Here is a 19993-nt window from a genome sequence, read left to right on the forward strand (position 1 = left end):
CCTCTGATAACACAAGGGTGTGTATGTGTGTGTGTGTGAGCGCATTGTTGGTCTCTTAACATGTGGAAACACCACAGAGGTGAGCTGTGGGTGTGATGACATCATCTGCCCAGCAACTATGGGGATTCCCTAACAAAAAAAAAAAAACACACATCCTCTTTCTCTCAAACTCACTGCGTTACTGTCTCTCTGTCTGGACAGATGGGATGGGTCTCTCTGTCTCTTCTCTCTCTGTAGCTCAAGCACAATGGCAGCAAGGTGTGAGGGCTTTGAGAAGTGTAGGCGGGCGAGAGACAGCTCACTAAATCAACACGGATAGTGTTATGCTGCTGCCCAATAAATAAGAAAACTGCAACAACACGACAGAAGGTGGAAAGAAAAAAAGAATAAAAACAACAGAAGTACTCTAGGCCACAGCATGCAATGCAAAACACACGCTGCCCACATTCATCAGAGTTAAGTAAGATCGGTTGATTTGTTTGGCGCCCTCTAGGGGCAGTGGAGTTTGCAAAGCCCTATTTTAGAACTAAGGAGAGGAGATGAGAGGAAGGAGGAGAGAAGAGGAAGGAGGAGAGGAGAGGAAGAATTAGAGGAAAGGAAGAAGGAGGGGAGAGGAAGAAGGAGAGGAAAGGAGAGGAGAAGAGAGGAAGAAGGAGAAGAGAGGAAGATGGAGGGGATGGAAATAAGAGGAGAGAAAAAGGAGGAGGGGAAAGGGAAAGGAGAGAAAGGGAAATAAAATGAAGTCCAAGGAAAGGAAAGAAGGAAGAAAGGCAATTTGAGGGAAGGTAAGGAAAGGAGAGGGAAGGAAGTGAAGAGCGGGGAAAAAGAAGAAGAGGAAGAAGGAGAGGAGAGGAAGAAAGGAGGAGATGAAAATGAGAGGAAAGGGAAACAAAATTAAATGAGAGGCAAGGAAAGGCAAGAGAGAGGAAATACAATTTGAGGGAAATTAAGGAAAGGAGAGGGAAGGAAATGAGAGGAAGGAGACAAGAGGAGAGAAAAGAAAAGGAGAGGTAAGGAAAGGCAAGACAACTTGAGGGAAGAGAATGAGGAGAGGAGAGGAAGAAGAAGATGAGAGGAGAGGAAGAAGGAGAGGAGATGAGAGGAGAGGAAGAAGGAGAGGAGAGGAGAGGAAGGAGGAGAGGGGATGAGAGGAGAGGAAGAAGGAGAGGAGAGGAGAGGAGAGGAGAGGAGAGGAAGGAGGAAAGTAGAGGAGAGGAGAGGCCCTAGGCGTGCTCCAGGAGCCACTGGAAGAGGGGGATGCGGTGAGGTTCTCTGCCCGCCTGCAGTGGCTCCTCTCTGGCCTGGGATGGACTGTGTGTCTGACCCTCTTCGCAGTAGCGCAGCAGTGTGTGCAGCAGCTCTCCCACCCTCCACTTCCTCTCCCGAAGCCTTTGGACCACCGCTGGGAGCTGAAAGGGCACACAATCACACAATCATTCACTTTGGTAACATAAAAGGAGGCCACAAAAGGCTTATCGTTTGTAATTCAGATTTATTAGTGTAGTGAACTGCCAAGAAGGGGATCTGGGTTTCTCATTCATTAGTCTTGTTGAGTCATGTCTCGTAAAGCAGAGATGTCAAATAGTTGTCCAGTTGCCAGAGGAAAGGCGGACCAAAAATAATCTTTAACTAGGATAGAGCACACAGTTATTGCTTTTCAAGATGTTTCTGAAATATCTCCTCTATCTGATTTACATTTTATTTTCAGGAATTAGTAATTTGCTGTGTAATATAAATAGTCAAACAGAAACTTCTAAAGATCCATAAGGAACAACAGAAGAAGGATATTTGGAATGAGACAATGAGTCGAGTCTCCAGAGGCTGGTTTTAGAACGTAAGAGACGTCACCCGTAAGAGACGTCAACTGTAGCAAGCCTCTCATCATGTGGACGCGCCAAAAGTTTTGTTGTCATTACTTAGAATTCCTCATGGGGGCGACAGAAACTACGCACTATAGCTTTAAAGAAATTGATCAATTCTACAGGACGGTCAAAGAATATTTGGGAATTTTACAAACTGGGTCACTTTACCGGGTCGCAGTTTAAAGATGAACTGAACTGAAAGAATAAACGATGATAACGTGTTGGTTATGACAAATAAAAATAAATTACACAAAAAATTGTAATTAAAAAAATCAATATAGCTTTTTTTAAGCAACACAAAAATTACGTTTGTTAGTATTAGAACGCTGACAATTTCGATGACGTCACTGGCATGGTAGGACCTGCGAAGGTATATAGGCTACAGTGCAGCATATTAAATACACATGAAAATGAGTAATTTTAATGGCATGGTTTACACATTTGAGCCTGTGAGGGACAGGCCTGTAGTGTCTGACTACCACCACATGGAGGACAGTCTGTTTCAGGCTCCACCTTCGGATCGTTTGGGGGGAAGTGACTGGTGTGTGTGTGTGTGTGTGTGTGTGTGTGTGTGTGGGCGCTGCCGGAGCATGGACACTGCAACTGAATCCATCTGTTGGCAGAGAGGTCAACCTGGACCATTTACCTGTCATGCACTCTCATTTATTGTATCCAAGCACATTATGCATTTTAGGGAATAGAGACTGCTTATATATCGTGTGCATTTAGAGGAAATAGAAAAGGTGCTGTGCGAAAAATCGAGGCAGATAAATGGAAAATGTGATTGGACAAATTCATCCAATGGGATCGCTTGTTAAGTTAGCTGCACGCAAAATGTTAAAACCAAAATAAATAAAGTTAAAAGTTAGCTGCACGTAGGAGAGTCACCCCAGGTTGACGGATGCACGGAGGATTCACGAGTTTTGCCGTTTACTTTAGGCTAGTGCAGAGTTGGCAGATTTTTTCCTTGTGGTCGTTGATGGATATTACACAAATGGATACTGCACAGATACCTCTTATTATGGAACTAGCAGCTTTTTCTGTGAGTTGAACTCCCTCTGCATCAACAATGTGCCCTGAGACATCAGCTAGCTTCAGGGTGAGTAGAAAGGGACATTGGATTCTGTTTACAGACCCGCTGTGGTTTAGTTAGCAGCTAGTAACGCATTATTATTGATCTGTGATATCATCGGAGTCATGGTTTATTTATACAGTCTATGGTCGGAGCGCTAGCTTGTGGAGTTTGACATAAGCACTTGGATCGTTTGGTATCTAGCTACCTATCTGGTTTTGTGACTCAATTTCAATGAATGCCCAGTGTGTCAGTCTCAGTTTTGTTGAACGTTATAAAGCCTACACGTCAGGCTTTATTTGTGCGTGCAAGTGAAAATGTACGTGTTTTGTGTATGTCACAACAACGTTACATCCAGCCCTTTGCCTAGTAGACTTGCTAGCATGCTGGATAACAGCTAAACATACCTCTCTGTCTGATGTGAGCGTTTCAGCGCCCTGTCTCTGCGGCAGATAGCATCAGTGTTTGTGTCTTTCCGTTGGTCTATCGGTCTGCCCTGTACTGTAGCCTGAAAAATCGATCATTGACGGAATGGCCTCAGGTTTCAGTCTGTTGGACTTAACCCTCACCAGTGACCCTGTTGAATCGAAATTACAGCTCTCTAAATAGTCTGTCGCTAAAAAATGCTCGTTACAGACTCGAAATCTAGGGGCTGTCGGAGGGCTAGCCAGTTTTAAGGCAGCTAGCCATGAGTTGAGGACTGGTTTCCTTGTCAAAGGTAGCCTGTGGAAATGTATCGTAACCCCAGCTGCCTTAGCCCTATACAATTCATTACTGCAGCCAGGGGCAATGCAGTATGACCCCCCCCTCGACCTGTTGGTTTCCGTTTCCTCAGCCATGTCCGTTAGCCTCAGACTGTTTACATTCCATGGCTGCTTACCATGCCAGTGACGTAGCCGATTGTGGAATTCCAACATGGCGGCGCCCGTGTAACAACAACAACACTTTCAATGTACCATTTTATCCCTTTTAACAAATTCAGCCATTTTAATCATTGTACCAGTGAGAAGAAATAAAATACATCGGTTATATCACCTTTACGCAAATTCCAGTTCAGTTCATCTTTAATGTTGATTCCCAACAAGGGGTACTTGTACCACAGGTAGTACTTCTGCAGTTGCCAGGAAGTACATAGAAAGACTGTGGGGAGCTCAAGTAGTTTAAATAAAATGTAATTACGAATTGATTTTAGGGATGCACCCAATCCAGGATTCGGCCGAATATTGGGCTTTTTGATGGGGTTCAGTTTCTGCCGAACCTTAGAATTTTTTTCCACCGAACCGACCCCTACGCTTGCACTACGCACGCTACACTGGTCGACGTAATGACGCCGCCGTTGATTACGGGAAGGTGTTTACGTAGGTGGAGCGTTCAATGCAGTAGGCTGTGAGAAAGTGAAGTGTAGTGTAAGTGAAGTGAGTAAAGTGTAGTTTGGCAGTACTTTCAGTCAAAAGAAGGCCATTCAAGTCCAGCTACATGTTCAATCTGCAATGCCGATTTGTCTCGTGGTGGCGAGGACCCTAAACAATACACAACATTGCCGCTGTTAAAACATTTGCGTATGAAACAGCCGAAAGAATATGAGTTGTGCATGAAGGAATCTACAGACAGCAGCCAAAATGCAGCAACTTCAGGTACGGCAAAGGAAGGACAGTCACAGCTAAAAACTGGTGTTAACCAGACAGTGCCTGTCCCGGGCAAATGAGTCTCCCTACAGTGGGAGCAGAGCGACCTAACGGCCGGCTGCTGCTCCTTAGCTAACGTTAGCTTTCTAATTTCACCCACCCAACATGCCTTCATCATACTCTGTTTAGCGAAAATGTATTTAATCATCTGGCGATAGCGATGTGCTTTCCTACGATGTGAAAAGAGCGTGTGAATTCAACATTAAGTTGTTATATTCAACTATTTTAAAAGATTATTTTCTGGGGCGTTTCCCTTTGTTAGATAGTGACAGTGGATAGACATGAAAGGGGGAGAGAGATGGGGGATGACACGCAGCAAAGGGCAGCAGGTCGGATTCAAACCCGCGCCACAGCAACAAACTCAGCCTACATGGGGCGCACGCTCTTACTGGGTGAGCTAGAGGCCGCCCCGCATTTAACTATTTTAGAGGCTGTGGATGTTGTTTACTTCATTCATGTGTTTACTGCATTAATGGACTGAGGATGGGAGTAGGATTCGGTATTCGGATTCGGCAGAATCTTAACCAGTGGATTTGGTATTCGGCCAAACCCCAAAAATCTGGATTCGGTGCATCCCTAATTGATTTACACAAAAAGGCAAGAACCACTGCACTGTAATATATGATACAAGTTGTTTTACATTAATCGTTGCATAAGGGGATGTTTTTCAGCTGTTTGTCTACACAGCAAGGCTAACTGCGGTGGAAACCAGGATACCACGACACAAGATTGCTAACCTTTAAAATAACTGACATTTGGCTTTGGTTAAGGAAAGTGTTGATGTTTAATAACTAGGGATGGGTTCCAAATTCAATACTTTTTAGGCACCGACCAAATTGCCCCCGAAAGTATTGAGTATCGAAAAAATGCCTCGTCATTCAATACCCAATTTCAATAGCTAAGGAGTAAATCTCATCAGTCAGTGAGCGAATAGGCCCGCAGCATCTACCAAGATCTAATAACGCTTGTGATTGGCTGTCATTGGCCGTTACAGGGGTTCACGTAGGAGCTAAAAAATGAATAAAAAGATTTATAACCGTAATGTGTAATTTTGTAATTTCTTTTTGTTTTAAATTTGGTATCGTTTAGCTATCGAAAATACCCGGCCCTATTATTAATAACAGATGCCACAGTGATGGTAGCTAATGAACATGTTCAGAAAGGACTGAGGGCAATCACCTGCTGGAGCTCTCTGTCAGGACTCAGCTGGATGTGGGGGATGTCGGTCATGGAGGCTGCCACCCACTGCAGCATGCTCCTGAGCTGAGGGTCCAGGGTCACGTGTTGAGGGCCACGCCCCAGCTCCCTCACATCCGAGTTCACTACGACCAGTGCAGACCTGGGAGCCAGCACCTGAGTCCTGTCCACGCACAGAGTCCCTGCAGCACAGGCAGATGTGGTTCATTCAAGATGAATCATCCCTGCATATTTTAATACTGCTGTGTATTTTTATGTAGAGACTGGTTCTTTTAATCACTGATCAGACAAAAAAAGTCTACTGTACATATTTTAATTCTGCTGTTTTTTTCTAGACTGGCTTTTTTAAAATCACTGAATAGACAAAAAAAGGTATACTGTACATATTTTCATTCTGCCAGGTTTTTATTTTTTTTAGGCTGGCTCTTTTAATCACTGATCAGACAAACGAGTGTACCGTACATTAGTGCACATGTGTCAAATCCAGCCCGCATATCAATTTAGGTTCACAATACATTTTGGCCCACCTAGTTTTTGTCGCTTTTACTTAAGTTTTCGTCACCTTTGCCAGCGCTTTTTTACAAGTTTTTAAAATCGCTTTTTTGCGCTTTTTTTCTTGATGGCTAAGGAACTTTTTTTGCTGACTTTTGTTTAGGACCAAACTGTAAGCGAGAAGACTTTATAAAACATGCAGTAATACAGTCAAAGATGTTTGACTTTTTCGAAATAAAAGCATGTCAATAAAGTCTACATGTCGATTCATATTTTCCCAGTGTGGCCATTAGTGAAACTGAGTTTCAGAACACTATTTTACACAATACTACCGTAGCCATCTCTACAAATCTACATAACAAGTGCAAATTAAGCCAAGTTTTTGCACAGCGAACAAAGGAGTTTTTACTCATATTGCTCTTGATTCTAAGTGGCCCTTAGTGAAGTTGAGTTTGACACCCCTGAATTAGTAAGAAAAGATAAGATAAGCCTTTATTGTCTCCTATAGGAGAAATTCATCTTGGGCATTCGAGAGAAAAACAAAAAACACAATAAACATACCAACATAGAAACATAATCATACATTATCTCCTCCAATGCTTCAATGAACATCTAATAAACCTCACACAATACCCCCCTACCTTTCCTCACAATCACAGAAGAACAGAAGAGAAGCCACAACACATCCCCCCCCCCCTCATATTGCACTTCATTTTGATAATTTGTGTCTCTTCTTCTCCAGTACATCCCAAAGACAGACGGATACACTAAGTGTAATATGTAACAGTCCTTTGCTCCTCCCAGGCCTGTTCTGCCTAGTGCTGGGTTACCCCCTCACTGGGGGCTGCTCTGGTTTCTCACACACACACACACACACACACACACACGTTTGTTTCACTATCTTTGTGGGGACCCGTCATTGACATAATGCATTCCCTAGCCCCTTACCCTAACCTTAACCATCACAACTAAATGCCTAACCTTAACCCTAACCATAACCTAATTCTAACCCTAATTCTAAAACCAAGTCTTAACCCTCAAACAGCCCTTTAACCTTGTGGGGTCCAGCATTTTGGGCCTCACAAGCCTGTGCAGACCCCACAAGTATACTGTATTCCCCAGTTTTTTGGACCCCACGAATATAGTTAAACAAGCACACACGCACACGCACACACGCACACACACACACACACACACAGTGGAGTGGTTGAATGAGCATTAGTGTGCCTGAATACGGGGGTGGTAAAATCCCCGGCTACAACACACTCAGACAGGCAGACAGACGGAATCAAGGCCAACTGTTCTGAATCCCAAGGAGTGGAAATACCTCAAATTAGAAAAGGGGGGGGGGGCTTGTCTTTTAACCATAGCCCACTGCTGTCAAAAAGTGTAGAGCTGCAAAGATGAATTGATTAGTTGTCAACTTTAAATCAATCGGCAACTATTTTGATCATCGACTTAATCGGTTTGAGTCATTTTTTGTGAAAATAAAAAGTATAAAATCACTGCTTCCAGCTTGTTAAATGTGAATATTTTCTAGTTTCTTCTCTCCTCTGTGACAGTAAACTGAATATCTTTTGAGTTGTGGACAAAACAAGACATTTGAGGACATCATCTTGGGCTTTGGGCACGTTTTATAGACCAAACGACTAATCGATTAATCGAAAGAATAAGACGAATGAAAAGTCTTGTTCACAATAGCATTTATTGAATTAGAAAACCCAGCCTACTCTGAAGATGAAGTTGCGGGAAGTAAAACATCCTTACCGCTGGATTCCTCTTTCACCTCAGTCTCCTTGTCCTCTGTGTTGTCACTGTTGGATGAGAAATGTCACACAAGTTAGTGAGGAGGGAGAGACGGCTAGGGAGATGAGGCTGCTTGCAAGGGGATACAAACGACAATAAGCATGCTTAAGCTAAAAGCATAGCAGGATATCAGAAGCCAAATGCACTGTAATCAAAGCAATGCTGATCAAAAGACGTGGAGGCAGCTACGCCGCAGATTTCCCGTCAAGTGTTTTTCCTATATTCCAGTAAATGTATTTTCTTTTGTCAGTTAAGACACACTGACTGAGAGCCCATCTTGAAAGTAGATTTTTCCATTCTAAAGAAAATCGACTCATCCATTCTCTCGATTGCGCAAATGTTTGCTGTGTGACGTGCCAACAGGTAAACAGTCATTTCTCCACTTTATAAGATTGTTAATCATAGTGTTGTTGACACAGCCCACGGCTACAGACACTAAGACTCTGCTCGATATCACATAAGGATATCATAGAAAGGAGGACGCCTAAGAAAGAATGCTTTTCACATCCACTGTTTTTATGAATAGGATCATGAAGCAGCAACGCCGTTGTTAAAGCAGAGGTGAGCAACGGCCGCGAACGGAGACCTTTGGCGACACCGACGCCAACGTTTCGCCGCCTGATTGGGTCACGACGTCTCGCTCTCTGAGACTAAGCTACTAACGTTACCATGGCAACTAGAGTGCGGATTGGGCCACATTTTTCTGTCCGAGCCCGGCCCGCGTCCGACAGAGCAGTAACCGAACCCGACCCGGCCCCGACAGGCATTAAGATATTTATGTCCGAGCTAAAGACAGACAGGGCAGCACCAGCTACAAAGTCACGCATTAAAAAGGGACATACCAGTGTGACTTTAGTTTTATCTATCATCTATGGCTGGTTATGGAAATGCCTGAGGAGTCCAAACCCACCAGTGTATTTGCTGCAATTGGCAACTAGCAGGGAAAAAATACATTTTTAATCGAAGTTGAATAAAACTAGCTAACGGTGACATACAGGAGCCTTAACTTTAATGAATAATTTTTTACTGCACTTAAAATGTTTTATGTAAAAACACTTTGAACTGCCTAGATGCTGAAATGGGCTACAGGAATAAAACTACCTTGCCTTAAATAGCACAACCCATTTTATAAGAGACACTATTGTTTTGCCTAACAATCTTAACATGTTTTTAATTGCCATCTTTGGAAGTAACAAAAACCACAAATGTGAATCTTCATTCATTCACTACCTAGATGAATAATAAAACCCAGGAAATGTGAAAGTTGTTTAAAGGATGAGCTTTTTGCATTTGAAAGATTGCTGTTCAGTGGCAGCCTCTCAACCTCAAATGATCCTTGGGGTTTTCTGCAAGCGCATGTTGATGAACACGTTGATTGAAAGTACCGCACTGCTATGAGCCGTAACAAGCGGCTACATGGATGGCAGCAAAAACACATTCACCAGCCTGAGAAAACAATGGTGTGTTTAGAAATGTCTGACAGTACAGATTCAATTAGTCAATGCTGCACTATATCTCTGAGTATGTTTTTCTTTTTTTTTTTTTTTTTTTAAATTGAATTGGGGCCCATGACAGCACACCTGGAGGGCTAATATCTGAACGTATTGGTGGGTTTGAACTGTTAAATATTATTAATGCGAGGAAGGGAAGACTCACAAAATGTAATTACAATACAAATGATTCTTTTAAGCAACTAAATTACATGAAAGCTATGCAGAACCAGCAAAGTTTGAGCAATACGTCGCATGCAAACATCAACAAGCATATGCCACATCAAACCTATTTTTACTTAAAGCTTTGTGTTGTCATGCAAGGGGCTGGTGGTTCCTAGTATGAGACAAAGTATAATTCAAAATACCATTGTACAATCTTGTGCATCATTTTCATAGGATGAAAACAAGTCCCTGGTTCCAATTTTGTGGCTGGGATGTTCCACTCATTGATCTGTTAAATGTAGGGCTGGGTATCGTTCCAAACATTTCAATACCGGTGTCGATACGGATACCATAGTCTGGCACTGCCATTCCGGGATGGGAGAAAAACGTGCTCTGGTTTATTGCCATTTCTTTAAACCAATCACAATTGTCTTGGGCGGTGCTAAGCCCAGTACGGAGCAAGAGCGCCTCTGCAAAATAGCCTCGGGAAGGAACTTGTTTTGGTGGAACGTGTGTACGTTCAAAAGTAGTTTTAGTCGTGCACCAGAAAACTCAAATTGGACAGATAGTCTAGCTAGCTGTCTGGATTTACCCTGCAGAGATCTGAGGAGCAGTTAACCATAGTACCAAGGTAACGGACATCCGGCTTAAATGAGGACATCCGGCGGAATTTCCGGCGGCACCGGAGCAATCCCAGAAATGGAACGTCGTGTATGTAGACTACTGGTACCGTGACTTTGATACCGGTTTCTAATTGACACTTTTTTCGATACCAATTTTACAAAATCCATTTTTAACAAAAAGAAATTACAACATTACACATTACGGCACAAATCTTTCTCATTTCTTTTTCAGCTCCTCTTCTACGTGAGCCCCATCTCTGTGCGTAATGTAGAGTTTTTCTTGCGTGTCTTTACGATGTGTAACGTTAGACAGCCAATCATAAGCTTTATTAGATCTTGGTAGAAGCATGCTGCATGCCGATTGGCTCACTGACGTTACTGAGGAGGCAATTCGGTCGGTGCCTAAAAAGTATCTAATTTGATACCCAGCCCTAGTTAGACGCTTCCTTCTATACTTTTGGCATCATAGTAAATTCAATGACTCAAAAAAAACTTCTTTGTCCCATTCTTAGTGAACCCCCAGGTCTTACGGGCATTTTTGGAAAGGTCAATGTGTCAACCAGTCGCTGACCAACCTGTCCGAGGGAGAGAATGACATGCGCTCCTCACACGCCTCCCCCTCCAGGCCCAGACTGCTCCAGCTACTGCTGTTCCCATTGCTGCTGGAAAGAGAAGGCAAACGCAGCGCTATAACACTGACAGGGGCTACCCACTGAGAAGGACATAATCACAAGAGAGCTTCTGAAATTAAACAAAGTTCAGGATATAATGAGCAGTTTCATCCCATTTTCTAGAATGACCACATCTATCATGTAGGGCTGTACCGAATAGTTTAAAGCTTTGAGATTCATTCATAATGTTGACAATCAAATTCAAAATTTGAATCCTGTGTAGCTTCTTTTTGTTTTTTTGCATGTCTATTCATTATGTTTAAAGCTGGTATTTCTGCACAGTTGCAGATACAGATTAGGCTACACTAATATTATTATTATTATTATTATTATTATTATTATTATTATTATACTATGTGTAGAATTAGATTACAGAGGTGGCTGCTTAGGATTGTTTCTGTCTTCAAACCTTTCCAATTGCTCCAGAGCGTTGGAAAGTCCACGAGTCAAAATTTAAATGTGACAATATAGCTGTAATCATTTCCAAAATTCACAACACGTTTTTATCTCACAAAATAATCTGCTTCAATTTATATCGGTTGGTGTTCAGCCTTTCATAAACATTTTACTAAAGGTCAAAAAACTGCTCTCCCGCTTACCGCACACAAGTCTATTAACGCCATAAATTACATTCATACAACCAAATTCAGACATTTGTTCCAGGATTTGTTCCAAAACCTCGAAAGAAGCTTTGGATGTAAAAACACGACAGTCGGTACAGCCCCATCATGTATCATACAGCTTCAACAAACACTACTCAGGTAGATGACCATTTCTGGCATTTGGACTAATCCTTTTAATGACAGGTGAGGTTCTAAACAGAGGAGGATTTCTTAAATGATGTAGATCTTTCCACCACACATCCCACTCAATCATCTGTAATGTTGATCGAAACAATTAGTTGCTAAAGGCCTGAAATGTGAGATCATGACATTCTCTTCCTCACATCATCCCGTTAATCCTGTGGGTTCCAACAGGACAACCGGCTGACAACAGAAGCACAACAACACACATTCTCTCGGTAATTAGTCAATGATTAGCCTGCTGGCTGAAACCTGCATGCTGTGGTGTGTAGCACTCTCAGTAGGGCTGAAGGGAGTAACATTTGGGATATCTAAAAATACCTCCGTTAATTTGCATTACCTCAGTTACAGCTTTCTCCCTGCGGTTCGGGTGAATGACACATGGTGAGAGCGTGCTCATTTAGTCAATCATCATGCTCAGTGTCTTAATAAGCCTGCAAAGTTGTTGTTTTCTTTACATTCTGTTATTTCATCTGCCGTGTGGATGTGGTTGCAGCGGGCTTTTGAAGCGAGTCCACGAACTACACATGGTGGACTTTGTTCCTGTAGAAACACTGCCTCAAGAAAATATTATGATACATTACCTTGGCCCTGATGGCAAAATAACTAGATGCCAACACATTGTGTGCTTTCGGTATCTTGGGAAAGAATTTAAAATGTTGTCAGTTTTGCTTCCATAGAGATATCAACATTTGCCAGAAATGTCAACAGCCTAATTTCCCAGAGGCTGGAGACTTGTACGAGACCCTGTCACTTAGAGGGCCGATACTTTTTTTTTTTGCATACGTACACACAAATAGAGACAATGTCCATCTAAGAACAGAAGGCCAATTCTGCTCCCTGTGGTGTATTTCACAAACATTCTGAGAAGAACTTGGCTGCAGAGAGAGCTATATAAAATCTTAAGAGTTCATGTATAATGCAAGACAAATCAGAGAAAATTGCATTTTGGCGGTGGAGTCTAAATGAGGAAGCCAAACTATACACATGTGCTGAACTTACTGTAGGAAGCCTCCCCTCTTTAGACTCAACCACAGGAGAGAAAAAGAGTGTTTCTGGATTTCTCTGGGTCAGAGGAAATGAACAGCACAAATTGACACAGCACGACTAAAGTGATAACCCTCATTTTTTAAGTCCCGAGTCTACGCAAAAACAAATTCCACTGCCTCCAACTGAAATATTAAACCTGTGTCAGCTATTTTTTAAGTCCCGAGTCTACGCAGAAATAAATTCCACTGCCTCCAACTGAAATATTAAACCTGTGTCAGCTAGGGCTGTCCGTAACTAAAGAAATTCTTAGATGACTATCACTCCTATGATTTTGTCGACTGCCCGATTGGTTGACTTAATCGACAGATCTGTGCGCTTTGAGTGGTCGTTAAGACGAGAAAAGCGCTATATAACTGCAATCTGTAAAACAGAGTTTTTCCCACAAAGAATCATGCAAAAGCACCACTTTAAATCTTGTGTTTACCAGAGAAGTGCTCATACATTTCTTGGAAATAAATCATTTAGAATGAAAAAGCATAAAAAAATGACTAATCGACTAAACAAATCTTAGTCAACTAAGCCCAAACTACAGATTAGTCGACTAATCAACAAAGGGGGGGGGGGGGGGGCAGGCCTGTGTCAACATTGTCCCCAGAGAATTCAACTGTGCCAGAGGGTATCTTGCAGTATCTTGTACATATTTTATAGAACCCATGAGCAAATTGTTCACATTTAAATAGAAGACCCAAGTAAGAAACATCCATGTGGCTGAGACAGCAGCATGTGTCACCTGTTGTTGCCACCCTTTTGGAAAAAGCAACCCAATCTCCTGAGAAGACGACACCAGCAGCTGTCATCATATCAAAGACATTATCGCTGCATACTCTCTGGGAAACACTGGGAAGACAAAACTGTACCCAGTTCACAGGAGGGTTTCAATAACTCCTACTCCTCCTTACAAAATATGCAAAAAAACTCCCCGAAAACCTGAGCCCCTAAAAGCTCCAGAGGGAGAGCTAAGAGCTAGATTTAATCAAGAATCAAATCCCCCCGTCATCTAATACTGTGTATGTTAACATAAAAAAGCCACAGGTCAGAGCAGAAACCATTACAAGCCACCTCATGAATAAAAAAATGACATGCTTTTAACATTTTGGTATGATGCTGTGCATCTTGGTTATTGCTGCAATAGTAAAACCAGAAGTGTAATACTAAACGTATGACAGCATTACCTAGAACCACACAAAGACATCTATATCTGTAGCAGACATATGGTTTTTGTGTCTGGTAATCTGCAAAGTGTACTCATTATCTATTACTACAGTAACATATTCACAGAAGGGGAGATAAGCAACAGTGTGCCCTACAGGTAACTGGACATTTGGTATGCGATGTATGAGAAAGATAGTGGTTTAGATCAGATTAGATTAGATGGACTTTATTGAGCCCAAAATAGGAAATGCCAGTGTTGTATACAGGGCTTGACATTAACTTTTTTGTTCACCAGCCACTGTGGCTAGTGGTTTTCCAATTTCACTAGCCACTATGTTGTGGCAAATTCCTTTTTATTTGAATAACGTTGACTGTGGTGTGCTACAATTAACTTCAAGAACCAGATTTACAACCCCCTTTAAATGCAAATGACCACTGAACACACCCAACTCAAGACTGCATAAAAGGTATAACACTGCAGTCATAAAATATAAGCTATCATGTGCGTAAAGCTATTTTTGTATGAAAACATGCAATGGATTAAGACAGACATGAAAAAGTAGCTTCTTACTGCACAAGTGAAGCAGGGGTGTAGAAGATTAATTGAAAGTGGTTTGGAGTGAGCATTCGCATGTCACTCATGCAGCACGTACTCACCCCCAGTGACGGGAAGCGGAGCGCACAGAGCAAACGCTTTTTAATAAGTTTATTGTACTGCTGCGCGCTCTCCCTACTTCTTCTACAAACCTCTTGTCAAAATGTTTTAACTCCTACAGACGCAACCGTTGCCTCGGCCGAACCCGCCATGTAGCATGCAGGCGCTGAACGGAGCTCTGATATTTTACGGGATTGGCCAGCTTGTGGGTCTGGTGTGCGGATAGGCCACCATGCTTCGGCCGTGGGCTGCACACTGGATCACAGCTGTGTTCCTGTGTCAGGCGGTGGCACTGTGGCAAGTACTCCAGCGACTAATATTTTTGGAGGGTGGGTGCCAATGTGCCAATGTCAAGGCCTGGTTGTATACCTGTCACTGAGGTGGAGGAAGCTGCTGTTGTCGTCTGGGTGCTCATCCTCAAAGCTCAGGTTAGACCAGCTGCCCAGACTGTCATCTCCTACACTCAGCTGCTGGGACACAGAGGACTCGGTGGCTTCCCTGCCTGGGAAGCTAAATGCACAGAGATGGAAGGAGACCACAAGGAGAGCGCTTCAATGATGCTAACATTTACACTTACAGATTCATGATGACAATTTTCTTAATGTATTAAAATGGTAAAGTTAAGTAAGTAAATATGAATAGTAGCAGCTTTAAAGCACCATTTTGTAAAAGGGTTTTGGATTTTTCAATCAAAAAAAGTAAATTAAACAAAGCTCCTTAAATGCTACAGTATGTATGCGTGGCCCTAGCCATAACAGGAACATATGGACATGACAAGACAAAAAAAAGCAACTACTAAATACTAAAGTGAATCTTGGTGTGGTTACCTGATGTTACCGGTCTGGCAGATGTTGGACAGGGCTGACGTCATGATCTCAGCAGTCAGGCTCTCAGCATAGCTGGTTCCATCATGGCCGATGCCACTGTCTGCATTAAGGCTAGTGTTGCTCATCTCCCGTTTAGCTGTCTCCATTGCCATGGACACCATCTCCCCTGCAAACACTGCCCTTTGGTCCAGGTCAATGTGGATCTTGGGAATCTCCAGGCTAGAGAGCCGCTCAGCCCTTGTTTGACATTCTGACACCCTTTTCCTCCTCTGTAGTACAGGCTGGTGGTGGTGCCTGCTAGGTTTTGTGCAGTACAGGCACTCCTGGACCTGACAATAACGGCACGCCCTCTCCCCCAGGGCTAGGCCCAGTGATGGCCCCTCAGACAACCGCTGGGTGTGAGAGTGTCTGTTGTAGCCTTGGGTCTTCTGGTGCTCTCGGGATGAATGTCCAACTGAAGCCAGGCTCATCTTTAGAGTGTCATCAACGATTTTCCTGGCATAATGCTCTACGACCTGCATCACCCTAGTCCTGTAGCCTCCATCATACAGGCTTCCTGTACTGTGGTAATGCCTGCTCTTACCCTCCTTGGACAACACGGGGCAGGAGAAGGAGTTCCTGATGAGATTCTCTGCCATGTCTTCAAGTTTGGATTTCTTATAAAGACAGGAGTCGGTGAGAGACTTGGGCAGTCGTGCAGAGGAAAGATGCAGCTTGCGTGTGACATCACAGGTGATGTTGTAAGCTAAAGACTCTGCAAAGTTGACCAGATCCCTCTGACTCTGCTCTTCAGAGTCCCTGCAACAACACTGAGCATCCTCGCCTGAGGGACAAACTACTGACTCTACTCTGTCCTTGGGCGACGAGGCTTCACTACCAGAAGCTCTCCATTCATCTGGCAACGACTTGGATGAGTGGAGGCGGGTGCTAGAGGATCTCTGCTTGATCTTGCGACTGGCATGAGCCAAGCCCTGTTTTATGGAGCGGTAAGCCAAACGGCTCGCAAACTGGTCCAGGACCAACTCCCTACTGCCTCCTTCCTTTTTCAGCACCCTGATAAGGTAGCCAGCATATTCATCTGTCACACTCTCGCAGCTAGGATACTCCGAGGACAGGCCAGAGCTGGAGCTGGAGATGGTGCTTGAAGTGGAGGTGGAAGACCGAAATACCGAGGCTATCAGGTCATTAGACCATTGTTCAGCCAGCCTCCCTACCCTCCAGTCTCTGTTCAGGTCTGTACTGGGTTGCGACTGGTGTGGGTGGTGGTGAGACAAATTATCAGAGCTAGATCTGTCAAAGCTTCTTCTTCCGGGAGCTCTGTGATAGGGACACTGCTGTGCAGCGTTCACCATCCTCTTCACATCATTGATGACCTCTCCTGCTACCTCCCCAGCATAGACCCACAAGGTGTTTAGGGTCTGCTCTGAGAACTGAGCCACACTGTCTCTCCTTTTCTCGCTGCCATTGCTCACTGCTTCCTCCTCCTCTGCAACTCCCAGGGTGTCCATCTCAGTTGCCATGGAGACAATGTGGCAAGCCAACCGCTCAGCATAGTGGAGGGCTTCCTTGTTGGACATTCTGCGAGCGGACATCTGGTTCAGCACATGCCGGCCACCCCCCATCTCTAAACATCTGTCAGTGCCACCAACACCAACATCTTCTGCCAATTCTTCCTCCTCTTCATCCTCATTGCCATCTGCCTCCTCAGAGAGAGACCTCATCAGTCTAAGCATAAACTCAGCCTTGTCTGCCTCAGGGGTGATGTCTTTTGGTCCCGGGCCAGGCTCAGGCTGATAGTGAGGAGTGGGTGGGGGGGTAGCAGGGGAAAATTCCTTGGCCAGCTTGCTTTTCAGCTTCTTGGAGAACTGTTTTATCTGTTTCTCCTTGGACACCTCAGTGGGCTGCTGAGGGGTAGAAGGAGGAGTGCCAGGAGTCCCGCCAGATTTTTGGCCAGAGCTTGGAGCGGAGTCATCCCCAGGAACAGATATCCTCCTGTGTCCACCCATCTCGTTCCCAGGCACATCAAGAGTATCCATCATCACAGGGTGCGTTTCAGCCACACCTCTGGTCCTGGGGTCTAACTCACAGCTGGCTCTCCCCTTGCTTTGAGAGCCTATCTGAAAGGAAATGTGAGGAATGCCGTGGTCTGTTGCTTGCTCAACAGGGACACCCTTCCTTGCATACCCAGAATCTCTGCAGTCATATCTGAAGCAAGCTCCCTGCTTTGAAGGGGAATCTGGAGCGTCTGGAGCGTCATAATTAACCGCCTCCTGCTTAGAAGAAGAGTCCCTTCTGCTTCCAATTGTCTTTGTAAAGAAATCAGCACAGTCACCGAAACTCTTTTTCATCTTAGAAGCAGTTATGAGCTCACAAGCCTCAGTTACTATCATATCCATCATGTTGCCCGAGAAGTTTTGGAATGGGGACTTTCCTTGGGAGGGGTCTTCTCCGGGTATGGGGGTCTGAGTTTCATGACTGTACAGGTGGGTTTGTGTAGATGTGGCAGTGTCAGAAGAAGATGAAGCTACTCTTTTGGGGCTGGCCTGTGGGGTATCTGACAAGCTAGACTTACACTGACAGGTCTCCTCAGAATCCTGGAGGTGGGAGAGGGCTTGGCCTGCTTGGGGCACAGGAATACAGCTGGCCATGCCTGAAACAGTGAACAGGGCTTTCTTCACCGTGCAGGTAGCATCCTCTCCTGATGGCCCTGGGGCCGCGGCAGCTAAGCTGGCACTTAAAACCTGCTGGTTGGCAAAGGTACTGCAGGTTTGAGCGCTAGTGTTCTCTGCACTGACATAACAGATGTTGTCCAGAGACACACTAATAGCCGCTTGGCTAGTGAAGGCAACATCAGCCTGAGAGAGCTCTATGAAGGCCTCTTGGATGACAGACTCAGACAAGTCTGAAGCATAGGAGGAAACTACCTCCTCCTCTTCCTCCTCCCCCTCTTGCCCATGGCCAAAGGACCAATCACTAGGGGTGAGAGGAGTTGAGGGGTGGGAGAACTGACACACTTCCATAATGCCTTCAAACACAAGCTCTTCAGCCAGATCAGCAGCGAAACGTGTCACTGTGCTGTGGAAAATCTGCTTTTTCACGGTCAGAAAATCTTTCAGCGCACCAGACACAGCCTCTCCGACCAGGAAGCCAGCTAATCCATTGATTGCTCGTTCTTTCAACACATAGGCGTGGCGCATGCCAATCTCATGGAAGGCCATCTGAAACACTGAAGAGGTGAGCCTGGCAGCCAGGTGACACAAGGTGGTGGTACAGGAGGTTACACCTTTTTGGAGGTCTCGCAAGGCGCTGCCCAAGCTCATTTCCACAAGGTCAGTGGCAAACCTCTGAATGCCATCCTTAAGAGACTGGGACTTCTTCTGCAGCGTGGCCACTGTTACAGTCTCTTGGATTTCTGAGAGCTTCATCAGGTAGCCCGAAGGGTTCTTGAATTCCTTGTGGCAGACGCAGCTGAGATTCTTGTTGTCACTGATGTCAACGGCAGACTGGTAGCCACACACAGATCCCAGAATTTCTTTGGACAGACTGCTGGCAAAGTCTGAGTAGGTTTTATACAGAGAGCAGAGATCCTGGGGTTTACGTAGCTCTGAGCTGTCCTGCCCATCCTCATCTGCCTTCCAGAAGTACTCCATTGGTCCACTAGAGTCCACCAGGGGGCTGAACGCCGAGGAGCTGACAGGACTGAAGAGTGGGCCACCATTCTCCTCAGAGGGGGTCTGCACTGGGCGAGGGGAGTCAGGCACCTCAGAGTGAAGTGAGTAGGGAGAGCCTGGTTTCAGAGGAGTGGGTTTTTTCACATTGGCTGGGAGAGTGCGCTGGTCAAAGCGGTGAGGATTCATACCCTTGGTTGAGCAGCCCCTAGAAACATATTTGGATGCTGACCCACTGGTCTGGTTCTGTGTGGTTGGGGCACTGATGGCGTCCAGAGGCAGTGAGAGAGCGCAGTTCTCTGAGCTCAGCTCCTCCAGGTCATCAAACTGGTCAAAGCTGTCAAAGAATTCACTGACTTCAGAGTCTGAGTCTTCAACTCGCTCTCTGGGCCCCCCTGGCACCTGGGGGATGTCTAGCTTGGCCAGCAGGCTCTTCTGGTAGCCCACCTCATCCAGAAAAATGATTGGGCTGGGGCTGGAGCAGTCTGACTCTTCCGATTCACTGACATGAATCAAAGGTGAGGGGAGACGAGCTCCGGGACTGCAGTATGTCCACTGGGATTCCACGCCCGATGACCTCTGCACTGTGACAGATGCATCTGGACCAGGCCTATGTTTGGCGGAATTCTTTTTTGAAGATGAGCTAATGATAATGCGGGAGCCTGATAATTCCTTTTTTCTCTTGTGTGCTGGGACTGTCTGGGAGGCCACATCACGCTTTTTAAAATGGCGATAGGAAGCTGCAGATGTGGAGATGGACATTAAGGGGAGAGGG

The 19993-nt window shown here is 44.7% G+C and overlaps 1 protein-coding gene across 8 annotated transcripts in view; it reads right to left on the reverse strand.

The window, feature by feature from the left end:
• Positions 1-1148: 1148 nt before the first annotated feature.
• The window catches only part of akap11 (A kinase (PRKA) anchor protein 11), a 28593-nt gene continuing 9748 nt past the window's right edge, over positions 1149-19993 (reverse strand). For 3 of the 8 annotated variants that reach the window (XM_036003930.1, XM_031295326.2, XM_036003931.1), the window contains exons 7-12: positions 15551-19958; positions 15093-15242; positions 10968-11054; positions 8076-8122; positions 5799-5998; positions 1149-1409 (exon numbers count right to left, since the gene is read on the reverse strand). In XM_036003930.1, the coding sequence (XP_035859823.1) occupies positions 1224-1409; positions 5799-5998; positions 8076-8122; positions 10968-11054; positions 15093-15242; positions 15551-19958 (5078 nt within the window). In that variant the 3' untranslated portion in view covers positions 1149-1223. The remainder of the gene's footprint in view (positions 1410-5798; positions 5999-8075; positions 8123-10967; positions 11055-15092; positions 15243-15550; positions 19959-19993) is intronic. The other 5 variants (XM_036003934.1, XM_036003933.1, XM_036003932.1 and 2 more) reach the window with 5 other exon arrangements.

Source organism: Sander lucioperca, chromosome 8, assembly GCF_008315115.2.
Source record: "Sander lucioperca isolate FBNREF2018 chromosome 8, SLUC_FBN_1.2, whole genome shotgun sequence".
Taxonomy (NCBI): Eukaryota; Metazoa; Chordata; class Actinopteri; order Perciformes; family Percidae; genus Sander; species Sander lucioperca.